The sequence below is a fragment of the Halichoeres trimaculatus genome, unplaced genomic scaffold (genome assembly GCF_033239565.1).
Source record: "Halichoeres trimaculatus isolate MK-OKI-2021-1 unplaced genomic scaffold, fHalTri1.1 fHalTri1_scaffold_10, whole genome shotgun sequence".
Lineage (NCBI taxonomy): Eukaryota > Metazoa > Chordata > Actinopteri > Labriformes > Labridae > Halichoeres > Halichoeres trimaculatus.
Genome location: NW_027437187.1, coordinates 21,995,036 through 22,019,284, shown reverse-complemented (window position 1 = coordinate 22,019,284; position 24,249 = coordinate 21,995,036). Strand labels below are relative to the sequence as shown.

At 40.5% G+C, this 24,249-nt stretch overlaps 1 protein-coding gene across 1 annotated transcript in view; it reads right to left on the bottom strand.

Moving 5' to 3' along the window:
• The window catches only part of roraa (RAR-related orphan receptor A, paralog a), a 235,339-nt gene extending 212,221 nt beyond the window's left edge, over positions 1–23,118 (bottom strand). Inside the window, exon 1 of the mRNA XM_074677378.1 lies at positions 22,820–23,118. Coding sequence (XP_074533479.1) covers positions 22,820–22,973 — 154 coding nt within the window. The 5' untranslated portion in view covers positions 22,974–23,118. The remainder of the gene's footprint in view (positions 1–22,819) is intronic.
• Between the last annotated feature and the right edge of the window lie 1,131 nt (positions 23,119–24,249).

Here is a 24,249-nt window from a genome sequence, read left to right as displayed (position 1 = left end):
ATAAGTTAAGGGAAGTTAGAAAAGTTAGCAACAGCTTGCAACTGTTGTTTCTGCTGTTCATCATTTCATCGTTACAAAATCTTGAAAAATGGAAAACAACAGAAAAAAGAACACTGGAATTTATCTCAATGGATTAAAAAATGTTTTATGAAAATGAGCCATTCCATCCCATTCAGAATGAGCATGTTACTAGACACCTAATCATGGGCAGAGGATACATATAATAAAAAGAAACAACTGTACATTAATTCTGGGTCTTTCAGGTATGAGCTCTAATGCTTCTGTAGATTACATAGTAGCTTTAGTAAGTTCCGTTTCTTTCATTACCTGCTAAAAACTCTTCACCTGAAGTCTGAAAAGGTGTTTTAAAAGTGATTTAAAAGAAGACAAAAAGTTTGCAGCCCTGATAACCTCAGGGAGGTTGTTCCAAAGTTCAGCAGCCCTGTTTGCAAAGATATCATTTTTGTTTTATAATTGAGACCTTGGATCGACAAGGGGGGACCTACCTAAGGACCTAGCGAGGATGTTAGGATGTGATGTTTCACTCCTCAATAAATTATTTTGCTGTTTTTTTTGACTGTTGCTTCCAGGTCGCTGTCGCAAGAAAGGATTCAAAGATGGTACAGATGTAAAATGTCTTATTCTTTCACAGTTCGACTATTGGAAAAAAATATTTTATATAGGCACAGCATAAAACATGCAATGACATCACCAACAACTTTTTGATTTCATTGGCTACTGATTTGATCAACCATTTTGTTCACTTTAATGGCAAACTGTTACACCCCTATAAAACAAAGACAGAAAACAGTTTAAATAAACAAATTTGCAATGTTATAGACCACAGTCATATTAGGGCCACAGCTTAAATACACTCAAGTGTCGTCTGCATAAAAATTGATTTTGATATCGTGTTTGCTAATGATTTTGCCAGGTGGAAGCAAATAAGCCTGCACACTCAGAGAGACGTGTTTCTCACTAACATTACCAGCTCGTTTTTGTGCTATTTTTTACTGATCTATCCACCAAACACACACTTTACTAGCCATTTGGTTCTTGGCAACTTCGCCTCTCAAGCCTGGAGTGAGATGACTGGAAGAGAGAAACGCTGCAAAAACTCTGGCTGAGCAGGTGTGCTCGGACTCTTGTCTTTTTTGTATAGGACATGGCAGTATGACAATATCCTGTCTCCCATCCTTAGTGACACAAGACTCTGGAGCTCCCCTATAATTAACCCTGGCTGAGCTCCAGCCCAGGTAGTGCAGCAGAGAAGACCCACCGACTGCCAGCATGTCTGGCAGACAACATCCATTCCCCGAACCTGGAGATGATCCTGCACAGGAGACACTTTGACACTCTCTGCTGCATGCACGGTGGGCTCAGCAGAGCTTCAGCCAACAAACCCATCTGTGGAACTCATTACTAGATCACTGCTAAAGACTCAAGCAAGACCCTGCACGCTGAAGCTCAGGTTTACAGACATTTCTAAGCTGCCTTCGTACAACATCTGTTGTCTATCTGGTCATTATGAAGATTAATTTTAAATTTTTTTATTTTTTATTAAAATGTTGATGCTACCCCTTTTTGTTGGTCAGCTTCAAAAACCTGGAAGGCTGCTTTCTCTGTTTAGACTGTAATGAGAGTAAAAATAACAGACAGCAAAAACATGCTCCCTGTTATATGAATAAACATGAATATGTTAATGATGTATAGCTCGTAGAGTTCCAACTCCACACTCTATATAAAGCATGAAAACGTTTCTGCAGCATACAGGAGTGCTGAGCATTATTGTGCATCAGCATTTCTCAAAAAGGAGCCATAAGAGCTTGTGCATTCTAGGTATCATCTCAGTTGTCGCAGGATAAAGAGGATCCATAAGCCCCTCATTGTTTGCAGTTTGACCAGGTGCTTGGCACATAAAACCTCTACATTCATCTGCCAAAAACTGCTGGCTCACACACAAGATTGCAAACATCTCGCCTCGCTCCCTGCTATGAATTTGTTTTCTCCAAGAAACTGCGCTTTGTGAGGAAGCACAAACAGTTTAAACCGAGATATTTCTTTTGGAAAAACTAAAGCCAGAAATAAACACTTGTCTTAGCTGTGGATGGAGCAGTTTTATAACAATGAAGTATTGGCTCTACTTGCCTTTGTTTTGGCCTTAATGCATTTGTTTCATCACTCATTAATCTTAATCATCATGCCATTTATTTTAATACTTTTATATATAAACACCCCCATGTCAGCCCACTGCAATGCAGTTTTTTTCTCTTCTTTTTTGGTGCATTGTGATGAATCTGAACCCAGGGTTAATCTGTTTGTTACAAAGACTAGGAATAAATTGATGGTTAATTTATCTTAAAATTGAATACTGAAAAAAAACAGGAGGGCTTTATTAATTTCTTCTCAAGTTTTTGTTTCCCCATCAGATTAATTTGGGTGTTTTCATCAGAAGACAATTCTTCATGCCTTTGCAGTTGTGGCTGCACCTTTCCTTCAAAGTGATTGATTCATGAATGGATGAGTGCACATGGGCCTGTGCACATCACAGTGTTGCTTTTATGCTGCTTATATAATCTGGCCTTAAATATCTTGCAGGATTTCTCATATTTTATTGTTTATCTGCCAAGAACAGATAAAGTTTATGCTTCAAATACAGACTGTGCAGAAATCTTAGGTCTTTAAGTCAGTTTAGGTGTGAGCATGTATTTGTTATAAGTTGCTTTTTAAAACCCACAATGGATCTCACAAAAACCCACAGTGTTTAAGCATCATGAAACTTTCTGCAATGGGCCCTCACAGAGGTCGATGAGGGTTTTTTTAAATTTATTTTTATGTTTTATTTCTTCAATTTAACTGGATGTAATATTTATTTCCTAAACAAGACTGACAATAAATGCACCAAGGATTTTATAGTGACATGCAAACATCTTGGCATGCATTCCCGTACTGCATTACACAAAAAAGCCACGTCTGAAATGTTTGATGTACTTCAGTCATCCTGATATTTCACTTGTTTAGACAACCTCCTCTGGTTTCATCATGCAAGTGTCTGAAATCACACAAAGTAACCTCAAATGTCACATCCAGGATCCCACACTCAGACGTAACTTACTGTTTGAATTCTAGCCTGCAAGCATCGACGGAGGAAACAAACAGCATTTTAATTACTGAGTTAGAAGTTTCATTTGAACCCTCTTACCTTAGTTTTCTGTTAAATTTCTGTTTAAAGGAACATAAAGGAGAAGACTGTTGACTGTTTTTAGAACTGAGCAATCAAAAGCCTGCAATGGTGGTTGATAAGCTTCAACATATGCAGCGTATCCAGCTGGCAGACTGTCACTGCACAAACTCAGACATCCATCCAGAGATTAAAATGATCATTATTTCACCATATTGAAATTCTTATATCTACCTTAAACTGTCGGGAAATGTTAATAATGTGAATGTTAGACATCATTAAGAGATACCAGATAGGTCACTGATTGCATCTATTTTTCTTCACATGCTTTAAAATTGAAATGTAAATTCCCTTTTTCCATTAAATACAGCGACTTATAAATCATTTTGTGAACTAGATGGTTAAACCCGACTGCTGTCGAGGGTCACACAATATCCAAATGTACAACACAAGTTGAAACCACCCAGTGCTTTGCAAATCAGCTGGGCACAAAATACCCTTCTGTTCCCACTGTCACCTCCTGGTACCTTCACGCTTTGTGGATATATCAGGGAGGGAGGGGGGAGCACGGGAGAGCCAGAAACCAGGGGCTGAGGCCGAGGAGCTGGGATAAATTAGCCAAACCACTTAGGTGATTTCAACTAAAATTAGCAGTGCTGCCTGTGGGCTCCATCAATTCTGAACTTGCTCAAACTCTGACAAGCATGGGGGAACTTTTCCCCCCGGCCCCACTATCTGGGAGCCTACCCCTACCCCCACCTCCTGTCTGCATGTCTCTCTCTATCCTCTGCTTTCCCTCTTTTTTACTACAGAGACCTCCAATTAGAAAAGTTGTTTGGTTTTTGGGGGAATTTTCTAAAGTCTACAAAAAATATAGGAGCACAACAATTATAAAATTTTGAGCAGTCAAAACTTGAAAGAGAAATGGTGGTTACTGTTTGAAAACTGCGCTGTGATTCATTTTGAAGGTTCATGCTCAGAATCTAGCTCCCTGGTCACAGGTGCTCACAGTGTATGTTGACACAAAACACAGTGGTGGCAAACGGTACGATTTCAACAGGGAGGCACACAATGAGCTGAAATTTCGATAAGGTTCCTTTCACAGAGTTTAATGACACATAATCCATATAGGATGACAAAACTTAATTTTTCGAGAGGTAGACAGATCTACGTGTCAGAAACTAGGGGCAACATCCGCTTTGGAAAAATGAAGCCTATGCGGAAGTGCTAAAACATTGCTGTTCATCGCGAATCTGCCTGGGACTGGTAGGAGAGAAGCCGGAAACCGCATACACACCAGGCCAAAAAGACAGTCTTTTATGGCATTAAAAAACATATTTACAGCCTGGTTCTAAAACAGCTTGAGTCTGAAGTGCTAATTTCACTATCAACACACACTGAACGGTTGGTGATTTTTGTTTTTCTGACATGGCAATTTATATGATATTAGGATCGTCTGACTGTCCAATCAGGGATACAGCTCAGCTCATGTGACTGACGGGGAACCCTGTAACTGTTAGAAAGAAAACTTGCGTCATATCTGATGTGACTATGTCGGCCGATTGGCTTCATACGACTGTTTTAAGAACAGATGGGTGACATTGCAGAGACTAAGTCCATATTTTATACAGTCTATGATCAGATATGATACTGCAGACCAAAGTGCATTAAATTTGAATTACTGCTCTTCTTTACCTCACTGTTAAATACTTTGTTTGATATTCCTAAATGTGTCAACATTTTGGTATAAAGGTTAGCTTGTACCTAAGGCAAACCTTGACAGTGTTCAACAGCAGCTGAAGCCACAGCATCTTTATGTTGTTTAACACTTTAAAGATGCTGTGAGGATGATCAGTGTCATCTTTGGCCAAATGTGTCTTTCTGAGATCGACATTGCTTCCCATGGGCACATGTTGTAAGACTGGACTCTCGCCAAGATGTGCATTTGTTTAGAAAGCAAATGAAAGGAGAGAGTGCAGCTTTTACTTTTTAACGAGTTTTACTTTTCTTTGTTCAAAACAACATTCTGCAGAATTCAAAGAGGTAATACATTGAACTGTAGCACCCTTGTTTAAAACATGACAAGAAGCAACTTTTGTAAAGTCAATCTGTACAGTAGTTAGATGTACCACACAATCTGTTTAGCGCTACAGACAGCAGTGTCCATCTTTTAACTACAACAATGAACATCAACCGTTGGCCAAATCCAGCCCACCAGAGCTTTCCATTTGGCCCCCAGTATATTAATGAAGAGTACCAAAGTGAACAAAAGAAAAAAATGTGGCTATGTTTACATGCAGTCAGTAAGCCTTTAGTATTCGGAAAACTAGCAAAATCTTGGTTACACAAGGGCCATGTAAACACCAATAACCCTTTTTAAAAAGTGGAATATGCTCATATTCCGATTTAAAAACCAGAAAATAACCCAAGTTACTCCTTTCCTAACCCGAATATTTGGTCATGTATACACCCATCAGGATACCCCCACTGAAACAAACATTAATTTGTGTTCCGTGCATGTTCTGTTCGAAAAGAATCTTGGTCTTTTGAATACAGTAAGTCCACCCTGCTACTGCTGTAGTTGTTGTTGCTGCTGTTGCTATGGATACAGCAAAACGAAGCGGAAATGACACCCTATGCATGGCATTGCCATGACATTCTCCATAATATTGTCTGAGATGTTTTCCGTGTGCCACTGTTTTGATCAGGATACCATGTAAACAGGAATAACCTTGGTTGCTCACGCACGTAAACAGGTTATTGCGAATGTTTCAGAAACCGGAATATTGACCTTAACACGAAAACTGACATGTAAACGGAGCCACTGTTAATTAATTCGTTTATTTTTTAAATCATCTCAAACAAATGCAATGCGAAAAGTAGCTTATGACATTGCCTGCCTTCAGACTAAAACAACGGCAACCTGGGTGCATGCAGAGACGCACCTGTTGCTCTCTCTTGTTCAGTTGAAGTTCAGTTAAAAATTACTCTTGCATGGAAGTATGATCATATCAAAGAATGAATTTTTCTCTGTTGGGGATGCTTTGTGTTCTGGTGACAGCCTCACTAACATGAAACCTTAACTATAGCAATCGCCCTCTAATGGCTTGCTGCAGACCAGGTAATCAAGTCTGTTAACACTGACAAATGCTATTTATTTACCAAATAATAATAAACCGCTTAAGACACAATATTAATTTTATCTCTTGAATGAGAGCAGCTGGCCCTTACAGTGCTGAAGAAAATATTGGCCATTGGACAAATGTAATCGTTGATCCCTGAACTCCAGCCTCACCATGCAGAGCTAACATAACCTCACTCTTCTTTTTATTGATAGACTCTCAAGTTTGAACAGACCACTGCAGAATAACTGCGGCATGCGGGTTAGAATGGACATTATCAAACAGCTTGGACCGCGTTTTATCCTTTAGCCTGTGTTCTATCACTCTGCTGTTTAGTTTTCTTCTGCTCTTTTGTCCCTTTTCCTTTTTGACAGTTAAGCTCCAGTGTCCGCTATTACTACAAAATGAATCCAAGAAAAGGTTTCACCAGAAGACAAGACAGATCTTGCTTTTTGCGAGAGACTTTTTTTACAGTCACAATTTTAATATGTAGCACCCCTTCACTATCACTCTTACAATATAAGGTTCACAGGTTTGGCTAAATTCTGAAACATTGCCCACGAATGTGGGATGAATGGACAATTACCGTTATAATTTAGGGACATATGTGCAGCAATTATCTCCACCTGGCTGTTGCTGGCACTACTCTACCTGAACTGACAGGTGGCCACTCTAAGAAGGAATTTTTGCAACATATTTTGTATTTAGTCAACGTTTATTGTCTGTACTGAGAATTTAAAAAAAAAATTAAAAAAACACTTCATTACCACATTCTGTATTCTGAAAGAAGTTGATGTGGAAAAATCTTTAGTTTACACACAGGTTAAGTAAGAAGCACAATTTTTTGTAGCTCTCTATAAACAATAGGTAAAGATTTAAAAAAATGATTAATATTTGACCTCGCTGGAAGAGCATTCATTTAGGCAGAAATATCTGAAAAATTCTGGGTTAGATCCAGGTAACATGGCGTTGTTCACATATGTTTGACAAATTAAACACATAAACAGTAAAGGTGATTTTATAATCTTTGTTTTTGCCCACAGCAGTTTAAGCTGCAGGGTGAACAGAGCTTTTCATTGCTAATCAGACAGCAACTCATCATCACTGAGGCGGCACAAAGCACAGGAGCATAAAAGCCTCTAACACGTGTGCCCACAAACATCCACAGAATTAAAAAAAATTAAAAACTGTATTGCTATGACTCACTCTCACATCCAATCAGACATGCAAACATGTACAGAATAGTGGCGGATCACATTTGCTGCTCAAGTGGCTGCCCAAGCCCACAGAGCAGACGTAGACAAAGACATTTTATAGGAGCAAATGCACGGCTCCAACCAGCCAAGCAGACTAAATTGACCTATTCCTTAATCGCTTTTAATGAAGACGATGTGAGCCCTGAGTGCCGCCGAGACCCCAAGCGCTGGCTGGCGCCGCGTGTGAGCACACTGCTGCAAAAAAACTGGCTGCCTCACAAACAAAGCCGAGCAGCTGATTTTTAATTCTAAATTGTGAATTCCAAAATCATCTCTCCCAGAGATTACCTTTCTCCCCCAGCAGACTCTTTCTAATTTGTTCAATTAATGGGAATAGTGTTCCAATTAAAATGTCACATCCAAATGAATTTAATTTGAGATGAAACTGCCTGTGACAACTGGCTGGTGAGCCATCTGACAATGGAAATGAATAAAGTGGTTACATTAACAGCCATCAATCCATTTTTGTTCCACACTTTGCCTCAGACCAGGTCTATTTATTTATGACTTCTCATTATGCCTCCAGATAAGGTTAGAAATGAGATACTTTTTGCATTAAAATTCCATCAACATTTTTTTAAGGCTCTCATTCGTCACAACCTTTCATTTGTTCAGCTCCGCACTGTATTCTCCTGTAAGAGCTCATTTTTGGGACCTGCCTCTATCGACCTGACCTGTTTGATGACACTGAAAGTTCAGAGATACCACAGAGACAAAAATGTCACATCAAACTTAACTTTTTTGATCACGCTGTTTAGCAAAACCACAGCCAGCTGACTTTTTTCTTCCCATTATGCAACTACAACATCTGTTAACTCTTCACAGACATTATGCACAGCCTAATAAAACTGCAACATTATATACTGGGTTTGGCACAAGAGTCTGAATCAACATCAGCTTGCAGCCGAATCAGATGAACCATTTGTGAATTTATAGACTGATTCATACATCACAAGGATAAAAAGTTTGAACATGCAAATAGGATGACTTTTTAAATCTCCCAAGTGAAACAACTTCTTTGCTCGCATCTAAAATGAATTCATTTTGCTTCTACCTCCATATTTTACTGGGTCAGGACCGGCAACAAAAAAAAGTATGTAGACACATGTTCTCATCTCTTTTGGGAATGTCTAGAGCAGGACATATTCTCTGGGAATATGCGAACATTCTTTATTCGGCACAACAGCCCCTGCAAACCTATTGTTTTGAGTTGACAAGGTGCTCCACGGAAGCACGTCAGCTCCTATATCAAATTCGCCATTCTGACCTTCACCCTAGTTTTAAGTGGGGAGAAGGGAAAAAAGTGTGCGCGAGGAAGGGGAGAGGGTTAGGGAAAGTGAAGACAAGAGAAGTTATGGGGAAATTTTCAAGGACAACTTGAACTTCCTGATGGGGTCCGCAGAAGGTGGCGGTAAAAAGATGGAGCAGCTCTCGGTTGTACGGTCCAAGCACGCCAGGTAATAACTGGCGGGTTTACTGATCCATGTATCAGTGAAGGGTTAAGATGAGCTGTACAGAGAAGTCTTCATTGAAATACCAGCCTGCACTCACTTCTAAATGTGAAGTTAGTTTCCTCTTATCTCGCAGTACAAGCTTGTGTCGTCTCATTTGGTTTGTGCACATTTCTGATCTATAGACTTTTAACAGCCTGTAGAAAGTATGCAAACCGTCAAGGGGCCCGATTTCAAAGACAGCTGCTTGCCTGGTTTTTAAGTTGTATTAAGAATACATCTCCTGACTGAAGACTCCTGAAGACTGCTGCTGAAGATTTTCTGATTGGAGGTGAACAGTACAACTACTTTCTCTCAAACAAAAAAAAAAAAAAAAATTAAAAAAATGAAGGTGTCATTTTTTTTTCCTTTTATGACATCATAGAGGATTTTGGAAAAATACCAATCATATGTAAAAAAAAAAAAAAAAAAAAAAGGGCTGTCAAAGTTGATGGACCACAGTTTGGTCATGATTTTTATAGGTTTTTGCTCACAACACTAATAGTAGCACCTCTTTTAATCAGAGGAGGGAATAAAAAGGTTTTAAAATCTGGTGTAAATTTTCATTTCTCGTCTGACCATGTGCTTAAAAATGTTGCTATTGCAACACTTTCTCCATATGCCTCCAGACATCATCAAAGGACTATTTTTACTTTTTATTGGTAAATCATCAACTTTTATTTGAAAGTAAAACAAATGACAGACGTTCCAGCCCCTTGGCGCACCATCATGCGGGCAGGACAGCAAAGCCAGGCAGCCTGACGAATGCCCAGCCAAGGCGAGCTGGAGGGAAGTAAAAAGACACTCCTCAAATGGGCCCGTCAGCTTTCAAAAGACGCCGCCATTAGCGAGCGCTCGTCAAGCGGGGGGGCAGGGGCCCTTCATTTCCCCTGGTGGAATGGTGCAAACGGTGGGGCCACAATGCTTCCGCTGAGGAGGAGGATAAGGAGGGAGGCGAAGGAGGACTACAGAGATGAGCCCCGGACCCAGTGGTGTTTCCGAGCGGAGAGTCAAGCCGGCACGTCCCCGGCACGCTCAATTCCCAGCCCAACTGTCACTTCTGGCACTCATTTCAGCCCCTTCAAGCACATAATCTGTGCTCGTATGGCTGTTAAACACCACACACTCCAGCCTCCACTCATCCTGTGCCATGGTATTGTTGTGTCTGCCGCCTTTTTCTTTCTATTATTGAGCCATTAAAGGATTTGGATGGAGGAGCATTTCTCAGCATATGGTATCTTGATCAGTGACAAGACAGCTTAAGGACAATGGATTCCTTGCACATTTAGAAATTGATCATTTTTGCACCAGAGGTAATTCAGAAATTATCCCCAACTATCATATTTGTCATTTTTGAAAGTTCAATAATGCCTGAAATCACTTCCTCGTAGCTCCATGCTGAGACGAGCTGTGTGCAGTGCTATCTGTGGAAACAGGTGAGAGTACCAGCTGAGATTCTCGCAGGTTGGAGGGAGGATAGTTTGCATTAATCTGAGTGAACGCAGTGGGGTCTATGGTGGCGCGGTGCCATGCTGGAGATTCCCACTTACGGCCATCTCTCCCGATGACAGAGCGATAATGTCACATGGGTCCAGGTGAGCGAAAAATGGCAGCCTGCTTGATGCTCAGCCGGCCGCTTTAATTGGCTAAAACAAAGTAATTTGAGAGCTGTATGGGGGGCATGAGGGGGTAAATGACGGGACAGAAGGTCACTGCTTCTCTTTTACTCTGCTGCGTGCCATCCACCAACACTCCCAGCATGTGCTGCAGTTAATATTGAGATCTATTATACACTAGCCTTTCACCATCTGCTTCACACACTGAGAACCTGTGCAGCAACACCTTGTTATTGAATTAAAAAAAGAAGAATTTGTTTTGCTGCACTATACGTCTGTTTGACGGAGGATGTAGCAGCGTAGTTTGATTTACAGGGATCATAAGACACTTAGATGTTACTGATGGTTTAGATATAACAACAAACAAATGATGCAATAGCATCAAAAGAGCTTTTAAGCGCAGAGAGCAGGACTGTATTTTCTAAAAATGCCCTCAGTATCCATATGGCAGCATCAGAGGAGGCAGCACTCTGCTTGATGCCCATATAAGCGCAGTCTTTTTAGTCTGCACTTAATATCTCATTAGAGCTCCAAAAATGGATTATTGACTCTATCCGTCTATCTTTTGATGACTATGGTCAGGGAACAGTGTGAAACAGGCCCTTAAATTTTTCCCACACACTGACGATTTTGAGGGGCTTGTTTGGCTTGACTTACAGTCTAAAATCCAACCTTGCGCAAGAATGATTGATTTAGAAACTGCACAAACAGCCACTCTGAAAATTTAAAAGTGTTAAAGCCAGAGCTACTTGTAATCAGGCCTGATTAAAGACACGATTTAATTATCGAGTGGTTTTTGTTAATTTTTCTGTTCTGTCGCTCTATCATTGTGGAAAAAAATCTTAGGAAAATCAGATAGAAAACCAGAACTGAACCATTTATGTAAAATTGATATTAATCTAATAGCATATTCTTTTATTGATCCACATTTGGGGAACTTTTTTTGTCACATGAACTTAATGTGAAATAGAAAAACAGTCCAGAAGGCAATAAAGAAATATGAAATTGTGAAAAAAACTAAAATTGTAAATTCTACACTCTGGAAAACAATATTTGCTCACCAGGTGTCCTTTTCCCTTGCGTCCCCTGCAGTGGGTCTTCCTGATTTTTTTGAGGCCTGTTTTTAGGTTAATTTGGGGCTTTTCTTTCTTTTATATTGAGAAAATGGACAGTGAATAGAGTGGGGGAAAAGAGGAAGAAAGGAATAAGGTGGAGGAGAACTGAAGGCCTTACTTGAACCTAGGATGCCCTGTTGCAGATGCCATTGAAACAACAGGTTGAAAACAAAGCAGCAGCTCTGCAGACATGCTCCTACCTGAACATGACATGTGCACAGACAGTATTTCATTAACACTTGTGTATCTGTGTGCATTCAGCCACATGTGTGTCTCTTTGGCGCGTTCAAGCATGCTGGAGTTTGTTGGAGATACATGATGCACCTGTGTTAAACAAATGACCCCCACGCCTGTGTGGCTTCCTCCCAGGTGTGGCTGATGCATGGATCATGGAGTGCAGAGAGCTCGGGGCCATGCTGGCGCAATCGTCCCGGGATCGTCTGTGAACGTGTCTCTGAATTTGCATTGAGTGAAGGAACGGTTCACCTCCTCGGCTGCAGCCTTTCGAAGCGTCTGAGGAGCAGGGGAGGAGAGTGTTGGTACAAATCCCCTGCAGGCAGAATCAGGTGTTATCTGTCTGACGGGGGACACCACCATCAATCTCTGCTGTCCACTCTGCTTTGCCCAGAATCAAATCAGCGCAGGGTGATACATCTGCGCAGCCGACGTGCGGACACGATAAGCAATCGGGTATGCCAAAATGTTGCCATGTTTGCTTGATGTGTGGATGGAAGAGTGATGCTGTATTTATCACTACGTGCAACAAAAGGCATAGTTCAAGTTGAAGAACACTGTTTTTCTGCAAACTTAATCCTTAACTTTTCATTTCACAACACTGCTACATGATATCTAAAGCAAGAGCAGCAACAAACAGCTGTACAGAAACAGAGTGCAAAAAGCAGATCCTGCCCTATTAAAGGCAAAATTTTACTGTCATTTACTACAACATCTACGACTTTAAAGGTTCATCCTTTCTGGTCTTATTGCAGGTCAGGATGAGGCAGAGTAAACATACGAGATCACATAAAAGCTGCTCTAATCGTTCAGAGTATTTATTTATTACCTGAGCTTCTCTACAAGGCTTCAGTTTTATTCCCTTTTTTATTTTCCATTCACAGCCCTTCTCTTTTCATATCAGCAAAAAACTAAAATCCCTTCCTTGCTGCACTGACATTGCACAGATGCACTGAGCCGCCGAAGGCCACTGATTCCAGTAAGGTACACCGGCAAGTTGTTGGAGTTTTATACTCCAAACCAGCCTGGATCGTTTGGCAAAAGCCTCACCAACTGTAGGGTGTGTTTTTTTCTCACTTTAAATTTTAAAACATTAGCTCTTTCTTAACATTTGAGTTTTTTCTATAATTTATCCACAAAAAAATATGAAAGGGAAAAACTCTTTTATCTTCTCCGATTAAGCCTAACTTTCTTCTTACATCAATCACTTGTCTGTTTCACTTCCTGAGCTCATTCAAAATTTAGCAGCCGTGCTTTTAACTGATTCAAACAGACAAAATAACATCACTCCAGCTCTGCTCTTCTTCTATACCTGTTTTATGAAGAATTGATCTGAAGATTTCACCGATTACTTTTACAAGCACAGTTGAGGTCTGGCCCCGAGCTATGCAGCAAACCTTGAAGCCCCCTGTGAGCTCGCCTGCAGCCTCAGTTTCTCCTTCTGGCTGTTCCAGTGTTTTTTTGTACAACAGACTAAAGATGACCAAGCTAATGCTTTAAAATACAAGAGAAATGAACTTGGGGATCAAATAAAATATTATCTGTTAGTGCATTTGCAGGTCGTGGTGATCCCTGTCTATCACCTGTCAGTCCCCTTTCCTGTGTGCTGCAGTGTGTACAGTCCAATCTGCATCTTCAGAGCTGTTCTGTGTTAAGATCATAAGCAAAGCAAAATATGACCCTCCTGATGATCTGCATGATAAAAGCAGTCACCTTTAGGTTCATTTAACAACATAGTGTGGAGTGGAGTGTCTGTTGAATGACTATGGTTAAAGGGTCCCAGTTTCACTGTTAATAGCAGGTTTCACAGTGTCATGACTGTCTCATGTAAGTGGTATGCCACTAAAAGCGAAACCAGCTGTCTTGTGATTTACTTGAACTTGTCATAGTTATCCTAAAACTACATCAAGAATCAGTTATGTAAAATGAGAAAAGGAAACAAGATTTGTCACAGAAGTACGTGAGAAAGACTTTGATAGTATTTGCTTTTATAATGAAGGTTGGACTGATCATTTCTGAAACATCCTTGGAAGTGTTGAGGGCTCAAAGCTGATTGGCTTTTGTTATAAAGGTCAAGCTAAGTGTTTCTTGAGCTAAAGCATCATCCGTAGCGACAGTTTCTCATGAGTCTCAGTTTCACTGTTGGTAGCAGGTTACACAGTGTCTCCTCTGTCCAATTTCTGCTGTATTTTCTAGTTACACGAATTATTTTCTAGTTGAACGAATTGATCATTAAACACAAGGTAGCCAGATCCATCCTCAACAGGTTGAGAAAACAACTTTTAAAATGCTTCTTATTTTGTCGACTGGATGCCTAACTTTTTTGTTTGTTTTGTTTCATATTATTTTTTAATTTTGTTTTGTTTTGTTATTCTGGCAAAAAGCAGATTGTTAACATAGGGTGAAACAAATTCTGCAATCCTATATTAAACATTTTAACAGAGTTTAAAAACTTGCATATTACGCTGATATAATTTCCCTTAATCTTTTCACACACTGTGCAATAAAAGCTCTAAATTGCTTTTCTTGTAACTGTTCTGAATTAAAAGTCTTGTTTTGCATCCGGCCACCAGGTGGCAGGGAGTTTAAAAAGCAGCACAGAAAACAGGGGAAATCTCAGATTTTCAGGGGGTGAAGCACCTCTGTTGACACCTGGTCTGTATGATGATCTGATCTGTGTATGATGGCTCGGAGTATGAAAGGCACTTTGTCCAATTAGAAGTGTGCAGCAAATTTCCACCTGCCCCTGACAGAGATGAAGTGGCTCTTTGAGAAGACGCTGTGGCAGCCAGCCAGCAAAAAAGAGCCCAAACACTGCAAGTGGAGCAAGCAGAAATTAATGAGCATCACAAGCCGCACTTGTTTAACACAAGATGACGTCGGATGAATATTCCCTGAGTTAAACAGCTTCATTCTATGTTTCAATTATACAAACAGACGCACACCTAAACAAGAACTAATTAAAAATATGCTTTAGAACAAGTGGTGGAGGCTTTTCTTTGATTCATGTTGGGTTTGAATTTATGTCTACCTGCCTCTTTGCCAACGGCTGTCCTTAACCTTTTAGTAACCGGGAAACTTTTTACATTTCACTTTTTATGTCAATCACTGTGGCTCCACAATAACAGTTAAACATAAAAAGTAACTTAGGTTTTCTGCAACTATAACCTAAAAGCGACAGGAATAGCAGCATGTTGAGATTAGCTCTTCATGAAGTCATGTATATGAAGAACGTCTGCACAGTATGTCGCCATCAACATCAACCCCAGGCCTTCATCTTCCTATTTCTGTACGTCTATTTCGGTCTGTCACATAAAAATAGGCTTTTAACAACCCCGACTGGGGTTAATTATTGCCCTTTCAGCAGTGCATTAGTACAATAAAGCTGCAAATATTGATTGATCAGATGGTTATTTGTCAGTGATTGGAGCAGTATTAGCGCATCAAACATGGTAAAGAGTGACTCTGTCTTTCAATCACTGTCACAAAGCTGCGCAGCGGCAGCACTGCTGCATTGACTGAGCCCCATCGTGCCACACTCCTTCTTCATACGCCTCCTAAAGCAATCAATCCAAACACACAAGGAGCAAATATTCATTAGTGACTTATTCATATTCAAAAGCTGCCTGTTCAAAGTAACAAAAGAGCAGACTTGTCTTTGACAAGCACAGTACAATGATTCTATGACATACTGTGTGAGGCACGAACAATTGCGATCATCTTCTATTATTGTATGAGTAAAGAGTTGTGTTCATTGTTGTCGTCTACCACAAGAGACGATGTGTACAAAAACAAGATTAGCTAACAAAGATTACAGTGTTTGGATTCAACAGAATCACACAAAATGTTAAAATATGAATCAAATACAAACAGCGCCTTTGAAAAGATGAATTTCTTCTCTCAGATTTGTTTATAACAGTGCAAAGGTCAGTGAAAATATCTGTATTTGGAAATCTCACGGGTTTGGAATGTTTCAACAAGAAGGAGCTAATAGTTCCCCACACTGATTCAACATGATTAATACTTATGGGTATTGTTTAACTACTCCAGCCCATTGGCCCTCAGTAACCAGCAAGTGAAAAAGATAGAGAGAAACAGGCTGCGATGTTAATAATTAGTTGGTTCTGCGTTCAAAAAAATTCTGTCCAACCTCACCAGATTTTAATCAAAGGCTGAAAATAGTAGCTGATTGTAATCGGCACTCAGAAGTCACCAGGGGTGTTTGAAGAGCCCGTCAAGGCTGAGAGTGGAGCTAATTCGATTAAGTGGCGGCAGTACCTGGAGGGGACGGATCTCTATCTCTCCCTTTTTTATTTATGAGATTAAGTCGCGCTTGTTATTCCAATATAAATAATCAAGCCAACAGAAATGACACTGATTTTCAAGTTGTTTCATCTTCCTCAGCTCCAAAACTTTTTTTTGTTTATTTCAGGTGACAAATAAACTTTGTGGAGTAATACTCCAGAGGTACTGATGTGACGAAAATTACAGCAGAGGATGGGATATTCGTGCTTTGAATCCCTCTGTGTTATTACCTCTCCCCCATGTGATAGAAGCAAAAAGAAAAAAAAAAATCAAAGGACAAGCGCTACAGAAAATGTTCTGCTCCTGCAACTATATTATTTATAATATTCACAAGATTTGAAGATGGATTTGTGCAAATGAAAAACAGTAACCTCACATGCGGTGAAATAATGATGCAGAAAAGTTTAAACACACATTTTCCAAACTGTCTGAAGCAAAGACTGATAGTTAAAGTGATTCTTTTGACCACTTTTTCCGGTCTAGACTGTTCGAGTTATGTTTAATACAAGCTGAGGATACACGGGTGCAGACATTGTTGAGTTAATGTTCAGTCTGTAAAGAAGAAAGCACACAGAGTTGTTTGATTTATCCATAATATGCAACAACATATCCCTGCTTTCATCTTAATCTGATATCGATGTCCACCACTCCACAGAGTCCTTGAAGCAGAGCTGCTGTGAGGGCCATTTAGCCTCCAGAAAGCAAGATAAACAACGCTTAAGAGGCTCTCGAGGTGTGCTGTTTGAGTAACATACCTCACATTTTACAGCGTAACCACTTCTTACTTTTTAAAGCCTCTATGCCTGGGAGATCAGCGTGATTTCTCTCCCAAGTGTTTCACACGACCTGCGTCTGGCATGAAGCGGCAAACCCTCCGTGGTGAAACTAATATAAATTTCCTCAGAGAGTGCTGACACTCTGCAACTTTTTTAACATGCATGACATAAAACAGCTTGGCAGTATTTGATTTTGTTCAAAGGTCCAGGACTGATGGTTTCAGAGATACTTCTGGTCAAAGTTCCACACTGAGTGCCTGGGTTTTTACCTACCTGCTCCAGAGCTTTGCACCCTCCACACTGCAAGAGATGTGAAAGGCTTGGCCCTGGATGTGACATAAGAATTCCTCAGAGTGATCCTTTAGACCCCTCTCACCACCTCTTTCCCTGCAGGGCTCTTCTGAAGGGGCCCCTTTTCATATCAGAGAGGCGCAGAGCAGCGCGGAGCCAAGCGGCAGCAGGACTGAGGTCACAGTGTGCCACATTAAATATAGACCCCTTTAACATCCTCCAATAATGCATCTGGAGTATTTCCGGTCATTACTATTCACACTTTTCAATCTCAAACACAAACTTCTGTAAATGGGCCATAGATCTGAGCTATCGTTTACCACGAGAGACCTCACATCAAATCTGGTGTCTGTCACCAGTCGAAACTTGCTCGCCAGCCCCAGTTAAGCCACTGGTGGCTCAAACTCTGAAATAAAACGTCCCGCAAGGATAAAACTTTCAGATTTGGTCTGGGGTAAGTTTGACATCTCTTAACTTTTTAGTCCATGCATTGCAATTTACACCCACTAAATCCAAGAACGGGCTAAAACATGACCAAAAATGGAGCTACACCACACCAGAACATGAGTGGAATGCTGCCTTGTCATAGTGATTTTGTTTGTCAGACTGTTTTCTATATCTTGAGTGATTACATATGCCTTGTTTACTAAAAGTTTTATCATAAGTCACAAGTTAACCCCAAACCATGTAATTAATTGATCCACAAGGACTCAAACAACCCGGGCCGTGAGCTGATTTTCCTGCTTCACATTAGGTTATCAATGCTGTTCATGAAAACTTGTAAACTCCTGATGTATACAGATGTATACGGCATACAATGTAGATTTCAGAGTTATGGACTTTGAAACTACTGATCAAGATGTTAATACTTATTGGCTGAAATCACCTAGCTTTACCAAGCAGTTTGGAAATGCCTGTGAACAAAAACAGGATGTAACAAAATGTGTTTTAATTAATTTATTCTACATCATTTATCCTCCTAATCCAAATAAAAGAAAAGACACTGGGTGTTTTTCCATTACGCCAAGCACAGAACTGAATTTTGAAATAATCTTTTGTTAAAAGTAGAAACTCCTTCTTCCAGTGTCCCATGGATGTAGCACTGATTCCCCAAACTAAATGCAGGAAGCTCACCACTTGACCAGAGAAGTTTAAGTTTCCCCTTTCATGCTCTCACTCACTCTGTGGGAGCTCAATTAACATCCAAATGTCTGCTTTTAAAGTTTGAAAAGCACTGAAACTATTTTAAAAACCCATAAAACGCATGTGTGGGTGTATTTTTCTTGCAAAGTTTGACCTATTTACTTAAAATATGTGGAAGTTTGGGCAGGACTTGGAAACAGAAGGATTTCTTTTCAGTTAAATATTTAGGTTCATGCGTTAATCAGAGTTGTTTATATCACAAAATAAACAGATAAATTTAGGACAGAAATAGGATAAAATCTTGCTCTGTATTATTTGAGCTTATTTGCCACATTAGCTTTAACCCAAGGGTTGATCATGTGAGTTATCAAGGGGGCTACTTTTATTTAAGATCTGAATAAATTACCACAACTTCACAGAGATTCTGGCTACGATATTAAAAGATCCAAACAGCATGAGCATGCATTTGGCAAAAGGTAGCAACTACATATAAAATACAGATAATATGTTTTATTTAATTGACCTAAGAGGCAAGAATCAATCAGAGAAACTCACAAATAAGAAGGAAAATTTCCGTTTAAGTTCTTTAACATTTAAATTTGAGCTCATTTCACTGCTAATCCTGATGACATTTATGGGTATATCTTTCTTTGGTTATAGCCCTGCCCCTTGAGGATTACAACCTTTGAAGCTTTAAACAATGGACAACCTTTATTTTGAAAGGTAGGTGTGCCAAAGTGCAACCTGAGCTCAGAGGTCACCACCTACATAAGAGCTCAGAAGACATCCAGTGTAATACAATTCATCTTTTTTCAGCTACACGAGTCAGTGATTTAATCTGGAGAGCTTCATGTGAGTGGTTTAAATACAGGGCTTTGACTCCAAATCAGCCAAATGTTCACATTAACCTATGTTAACTGTCTGACAGATACCACAAGAGCTCATGATATTATTACCTCACTCACACTCAGAACGCAGTAGGACTGAAACTTGATATAATGTAACAGGCAGCCAGCCAGAAAGAAAAAAAAACACCTAATGGAGTTTTTCTGTCCGAGCTGAAGGCTCAGCTATAAACCAACACCTGTATCCTCATGCTCTCCAGCGGGCAGAGAGCCCTCGTTCAGTGAATTTGAGAATGCCACAGCCTCAATAATGTGCCTGTCCGCTCGAGTGGTGTGTGAGCCCCATGCCAACACCAGGCTTTCGGAGATTTTTGTGTAAAAACCTTTAAAAAAATATTTTGAAAAAAAAAAAAAAAAACTCTGTCCCTGCACCTCATCCATCTTGTGTACACAACAGCTAAATAAATGCTGCCACTCTAGCCGAGAGCTCTTATTTTGCAGCCCAAAATAAAACTGCTGGATGAAAGTCTGGTTCTGTAGAGAGAGGAGTCTGAATATTTTTACACTCTGCCTTTTTAGTTTGGAACAGCGTGCTAAAACAGGAGTGTCAGGTAAGATTTGCTCCTCATTATGAGAGGAAAATAAGAAATGACTTTCTTTTTATTAAGAAACTATAAATCTTTTGACACAATTGTTTTGAATTTAGTGTAAAATAATGATAAAATAAAGCAGTAATATTCTGTACTGTAGAGAACCATATCACATTCAAACTGGCAACAACCTTTTTAACAATAAAAGCAACACATCAGGTCCACCTGTTTCTCTGTTCCAAAGGATAACAATCCTCAGTCATTTTTACTGACAAAAAAACGAGAACTTGGAGCATAAGAGAGAGATAACAACCATGGCACTGAAACGTACACTCAAAACAAACTCGTGTAAACAGATCACCCAGCACACCCGAGCTCTAAACAGATCTGCAGCTCCAAAATCTTCTCTGTGGGTCTGTGAGGTTTCCTGCCTCTGCAGAGACCACGACCTTACGTAACCAAGCCATTAATATTGATTGTTTCCAAATTTGCAAACTGAGGGGATCTTGCAATATGAAAAAATAACACAGTTTTGCTTTCCAGTAACGATATCCACAGCCCTCCAAGGCCTGTTCTCTGACCCACTCACATCTTCCAGCAGAGCTTTTGCTGAAGTAAGCCTTTTCTTACTTTAAAGGTATTAGCACTCAGGGTTAAAACAGTAAACGCTCTGCATACAGGATAAGAAAAGCGCACCCTCAGAAAGTCGAACACAGCTGGTGTAAGAAGGGGAACTGCGTCTGAGCATAGCAGCCTGCCTTTATTCAAATGTTTGGTTTCTGTTACCTCAAGTCTTGGCTTATAGAAATGTAATCCTAAAAAAATGCCTGTGACAAGACCATAACCACGCTTTATTGTTTCATGTTTTTTTGGGTCCAGCTGTGCAATAACCTAACTGCACTCACTTCTGATGGGACACTTGTACATTTCACATTTATGAGAAAGCAATTTCACCAAGATTTCTGCAAATGAAACTTTTGTGGAGAACATTTCTGCCCTGACATTTTATAAAAATGAGAGCAAACTGTTGCAGCATTACGACAACTAAAGCAAAAAAATAAATAAAAATCAGGTTATGAGTTAGGCGTTTAAGCACAGCAGGCTGCCATTATGTGGCTGCACACCAGTGTGATTACATGATATAAAAATTCAATGTATTAATAAATTTAGTGAGTAAGATAAAATAACTAGGGATTATAACAAACCATGAGATTTTAACCACACAGTGAAAACTGGGGGTAAAATTATTCAGGATTTTAGTCACAAACTTTTTCACAAGAACTTTTTAAAAAGTTACCAAAACTTTTCTCCTGTACCACTACTGCTAAAGCTCTCAGACGATCCTTCTTATTTTTTACACAATGGGTCAAAACAAAGTTTCAGAGCAGGGAAACTCCTCTGAAGCTGCTGAGGTTAGTCCCACTGACTGAACATGTTTTTTTTCACCCATTCAGCATTACATAACAGACTGAAGGCGTTCTTTTTCCTGTCTTTCTCTTTCCCAGACGCACTTTAATCCTGTGCATAAAAGGGTGGGGTGAATATGGGTCAGCAGGTTAGGAGTGTCTCAAAGTCAGACTTCGCAAAGAAAAAAAAAAAGAATCAATCCACGAAGCCTCCCAACTACCTGTCTTTACCCCGCTATTACATAAGCGCTCCGGCTGTGCCAACCCACAAAGTCACACAGTTTTCCCCTCTGTGGAGTGTAAATACACGCTAAAGTGCGGCGTTTTGTTGGTTTCAGAACAGTGGTGATCATGACAGAGAGTGAGCCGTTGTCTAAAGAGAAAAGATCTACTATGATGATTTCTGCTCTCAGTTGCGCGCCTCTGTTTATGGCTAAACCTGTTACATAACCAGCTTACATTCCACATTCACCATATCACACTCTAAATATACCCTTGCGCACAGGAGGAGTGCGCACACTTAAACGCACCGTGCAATGAATTAATTGTCGTGAAAACGCCGGTTGCCTTACTGTCATATACGGCAAGTGTGCCTGTCAAGAATGAGCAGAGAATTCACAATTTCTTTGAACTTGGATGTTAGCCTGTGCTGGAGACAGCCGAGAGGGGGTGTGGTTAAATACTGTCTGTACTGTACAACATGGACGGGACGGTGGTGGATAAATCATGTTAAATGAAATCAGCTGCACCCACAGTGGCTGACTTTTGACAGGCTAATTGATAATAAAGGCCTGCGTGGTTTATTTTATGTGATGAGGTGGAGGTTGTGCTCGCAGGAGGTGTCTTCATGCTCGCAACAGTGTTTGAGAGCAGCAGCTTAAACAAATTCCAGCTGCTGGGGCGTCTTTTTGCACGCACGAATAGTCGAAATCTGTGGGCATGAGATGTGAAAAATACAGCAAGGCGGCTCTGAGCGCTGTGTGAGGAACAGTGGAGGACACGTCTCCATACAAAGGAGAGTAAGAGTGATCGATAAACCGGCCCACAGTCTCCAAAAGTTCACTTTTGACACTTTGACAATAATGCGTTTGAGCGGACAGGTTGGCCTGGTTGTGGCACCAGAAGAAGCCCCTGACGGTCAGTTTTAACTCGCTGGGTAATTGATTTATCCTACAGTCAGAGTAAATGTGACATCTGTGACCGTATCACCCCCCTATGATTTGAGCTGTCAGTGGAGCCTGAACGCCAGATACACACACCGAGGCACTAATTACAGCCGAACGGGCTCAAATCCCGCTGAATAAAAAGCCATGTCTCAGTGCTTTGGTGAATTTACACACAGTGTAGTTATTTATGAGGGACGCGATTTGATTCATTTTGAAGTTTGATTTAAAAACACCGATCGGCTTTGTTTGGCACACATTTGAAAGCGAAATACGGTCCGCTTACCTCTGTTGGTGCTCGAACAGGTCTGCCTTCGAACCGGGGCTGGATGATCCGCTTTTCGGAGCGTCTCCAGGTTTACCGGGGTTTCCCTGACCGGGGTAGCCGGCTCTGAGGCGCTGTTGCCCGGGTCGCTCGCTGGATCTGGAGGGGAGTCCATGTTGAATTTCAGCTTTACTGTTTCACTATCGCTAGGACTTCAAACTAATTCTATGCGATGTGTGGGCTCCGACACCGCGTCTCGCTATCTAATTTAGACTAGAAGTAAGAAATGAGAAATGCGAGTGTGTCTGGAGGTGGGTGTGTAGGTCTGATTGTCCACTAGCAGCGCTAGTGAGAGCTCCACTCATGCACACTGGAAAGGGAGAGGTTGTCAATAGCCGAAGAATAGATGTAGGCCTGAAAGTACTCCATGCTGATCGCAACCTGCGCAGTTTGGCACACTTATGGGAATTTATTATTAGTCTACTTTTATCATAAGGTTTCTAAACCTTCATACTACTTAAATTTCAAATGTGGAAATGGCTGTTTTGAGTTTCAAACTCAAAACTGGCTAAAATGGTCCATGTAGTTCATTATACAAGTTACTTGCACTATCTCATACCCAAAACCACTGAATCAAATATTGATATAATATGTAAGAAGTTTTACCAGGCTGATTATGGGCAGGTTTTACTAAATAATTATCTGTCAAAAACTGCATTTAAGTCTAGGAGTTCTTTTCTGCCAAATCATGCAGGATTTATTTGTGCAAAGCTACTCCACATTAAAGAACAACTCGAATTCTGTGTCTAAGTTTTCAAATAAGGACTACTGGAGCGCACTTAATCATTTTCATCATCACCACCATCATCTTCATCATCATCATCATCATCCTGTGGGAGGAGCGGACTGCTTGTCTGAGCAGTCTGCTCGGGCCGATGAAAGGACTCTCTCCTTTCCTCGCACAGTAATCTGAGCGTGTCTCCGTTTCGTGGGATAAAAGTTAGGACTGACAGCGGGTTTTAAAGAATATGAGCTTTTTATGAGAGATAGTACCGTGTACAGCTGCCACTAAACGTGACTCTGGAGAGCGATAGACATGGTCTGTTCGTTGCGCAGCAATTCCAAACAGCACGCTTCCTGCATGTGATCAGCGAGCAAGCTGCGAGGCGGAACCCCGCCTCTTAGAAGTGGTGCACGTGGACTTTGACATGGTCCTGCCCTCTCGGCCACAACCAGAATGCTGATAGACCAGTCAGAAAGATCAACTTTAGGAGGGAAGGCTTAACCTCTCTATAGGCTACCTGTAAAATGTCTTTGGCATTTTCTTTATAAATCAGTCTATCTTTACAAGTTGTTTCACTATCATTACTTCTGTCTCCATGAAAATTAAAATGTAGGCTATATTCCCCTTTTTAATACACTTTCCTGAAAGTGCCATGCTATTCTATGAT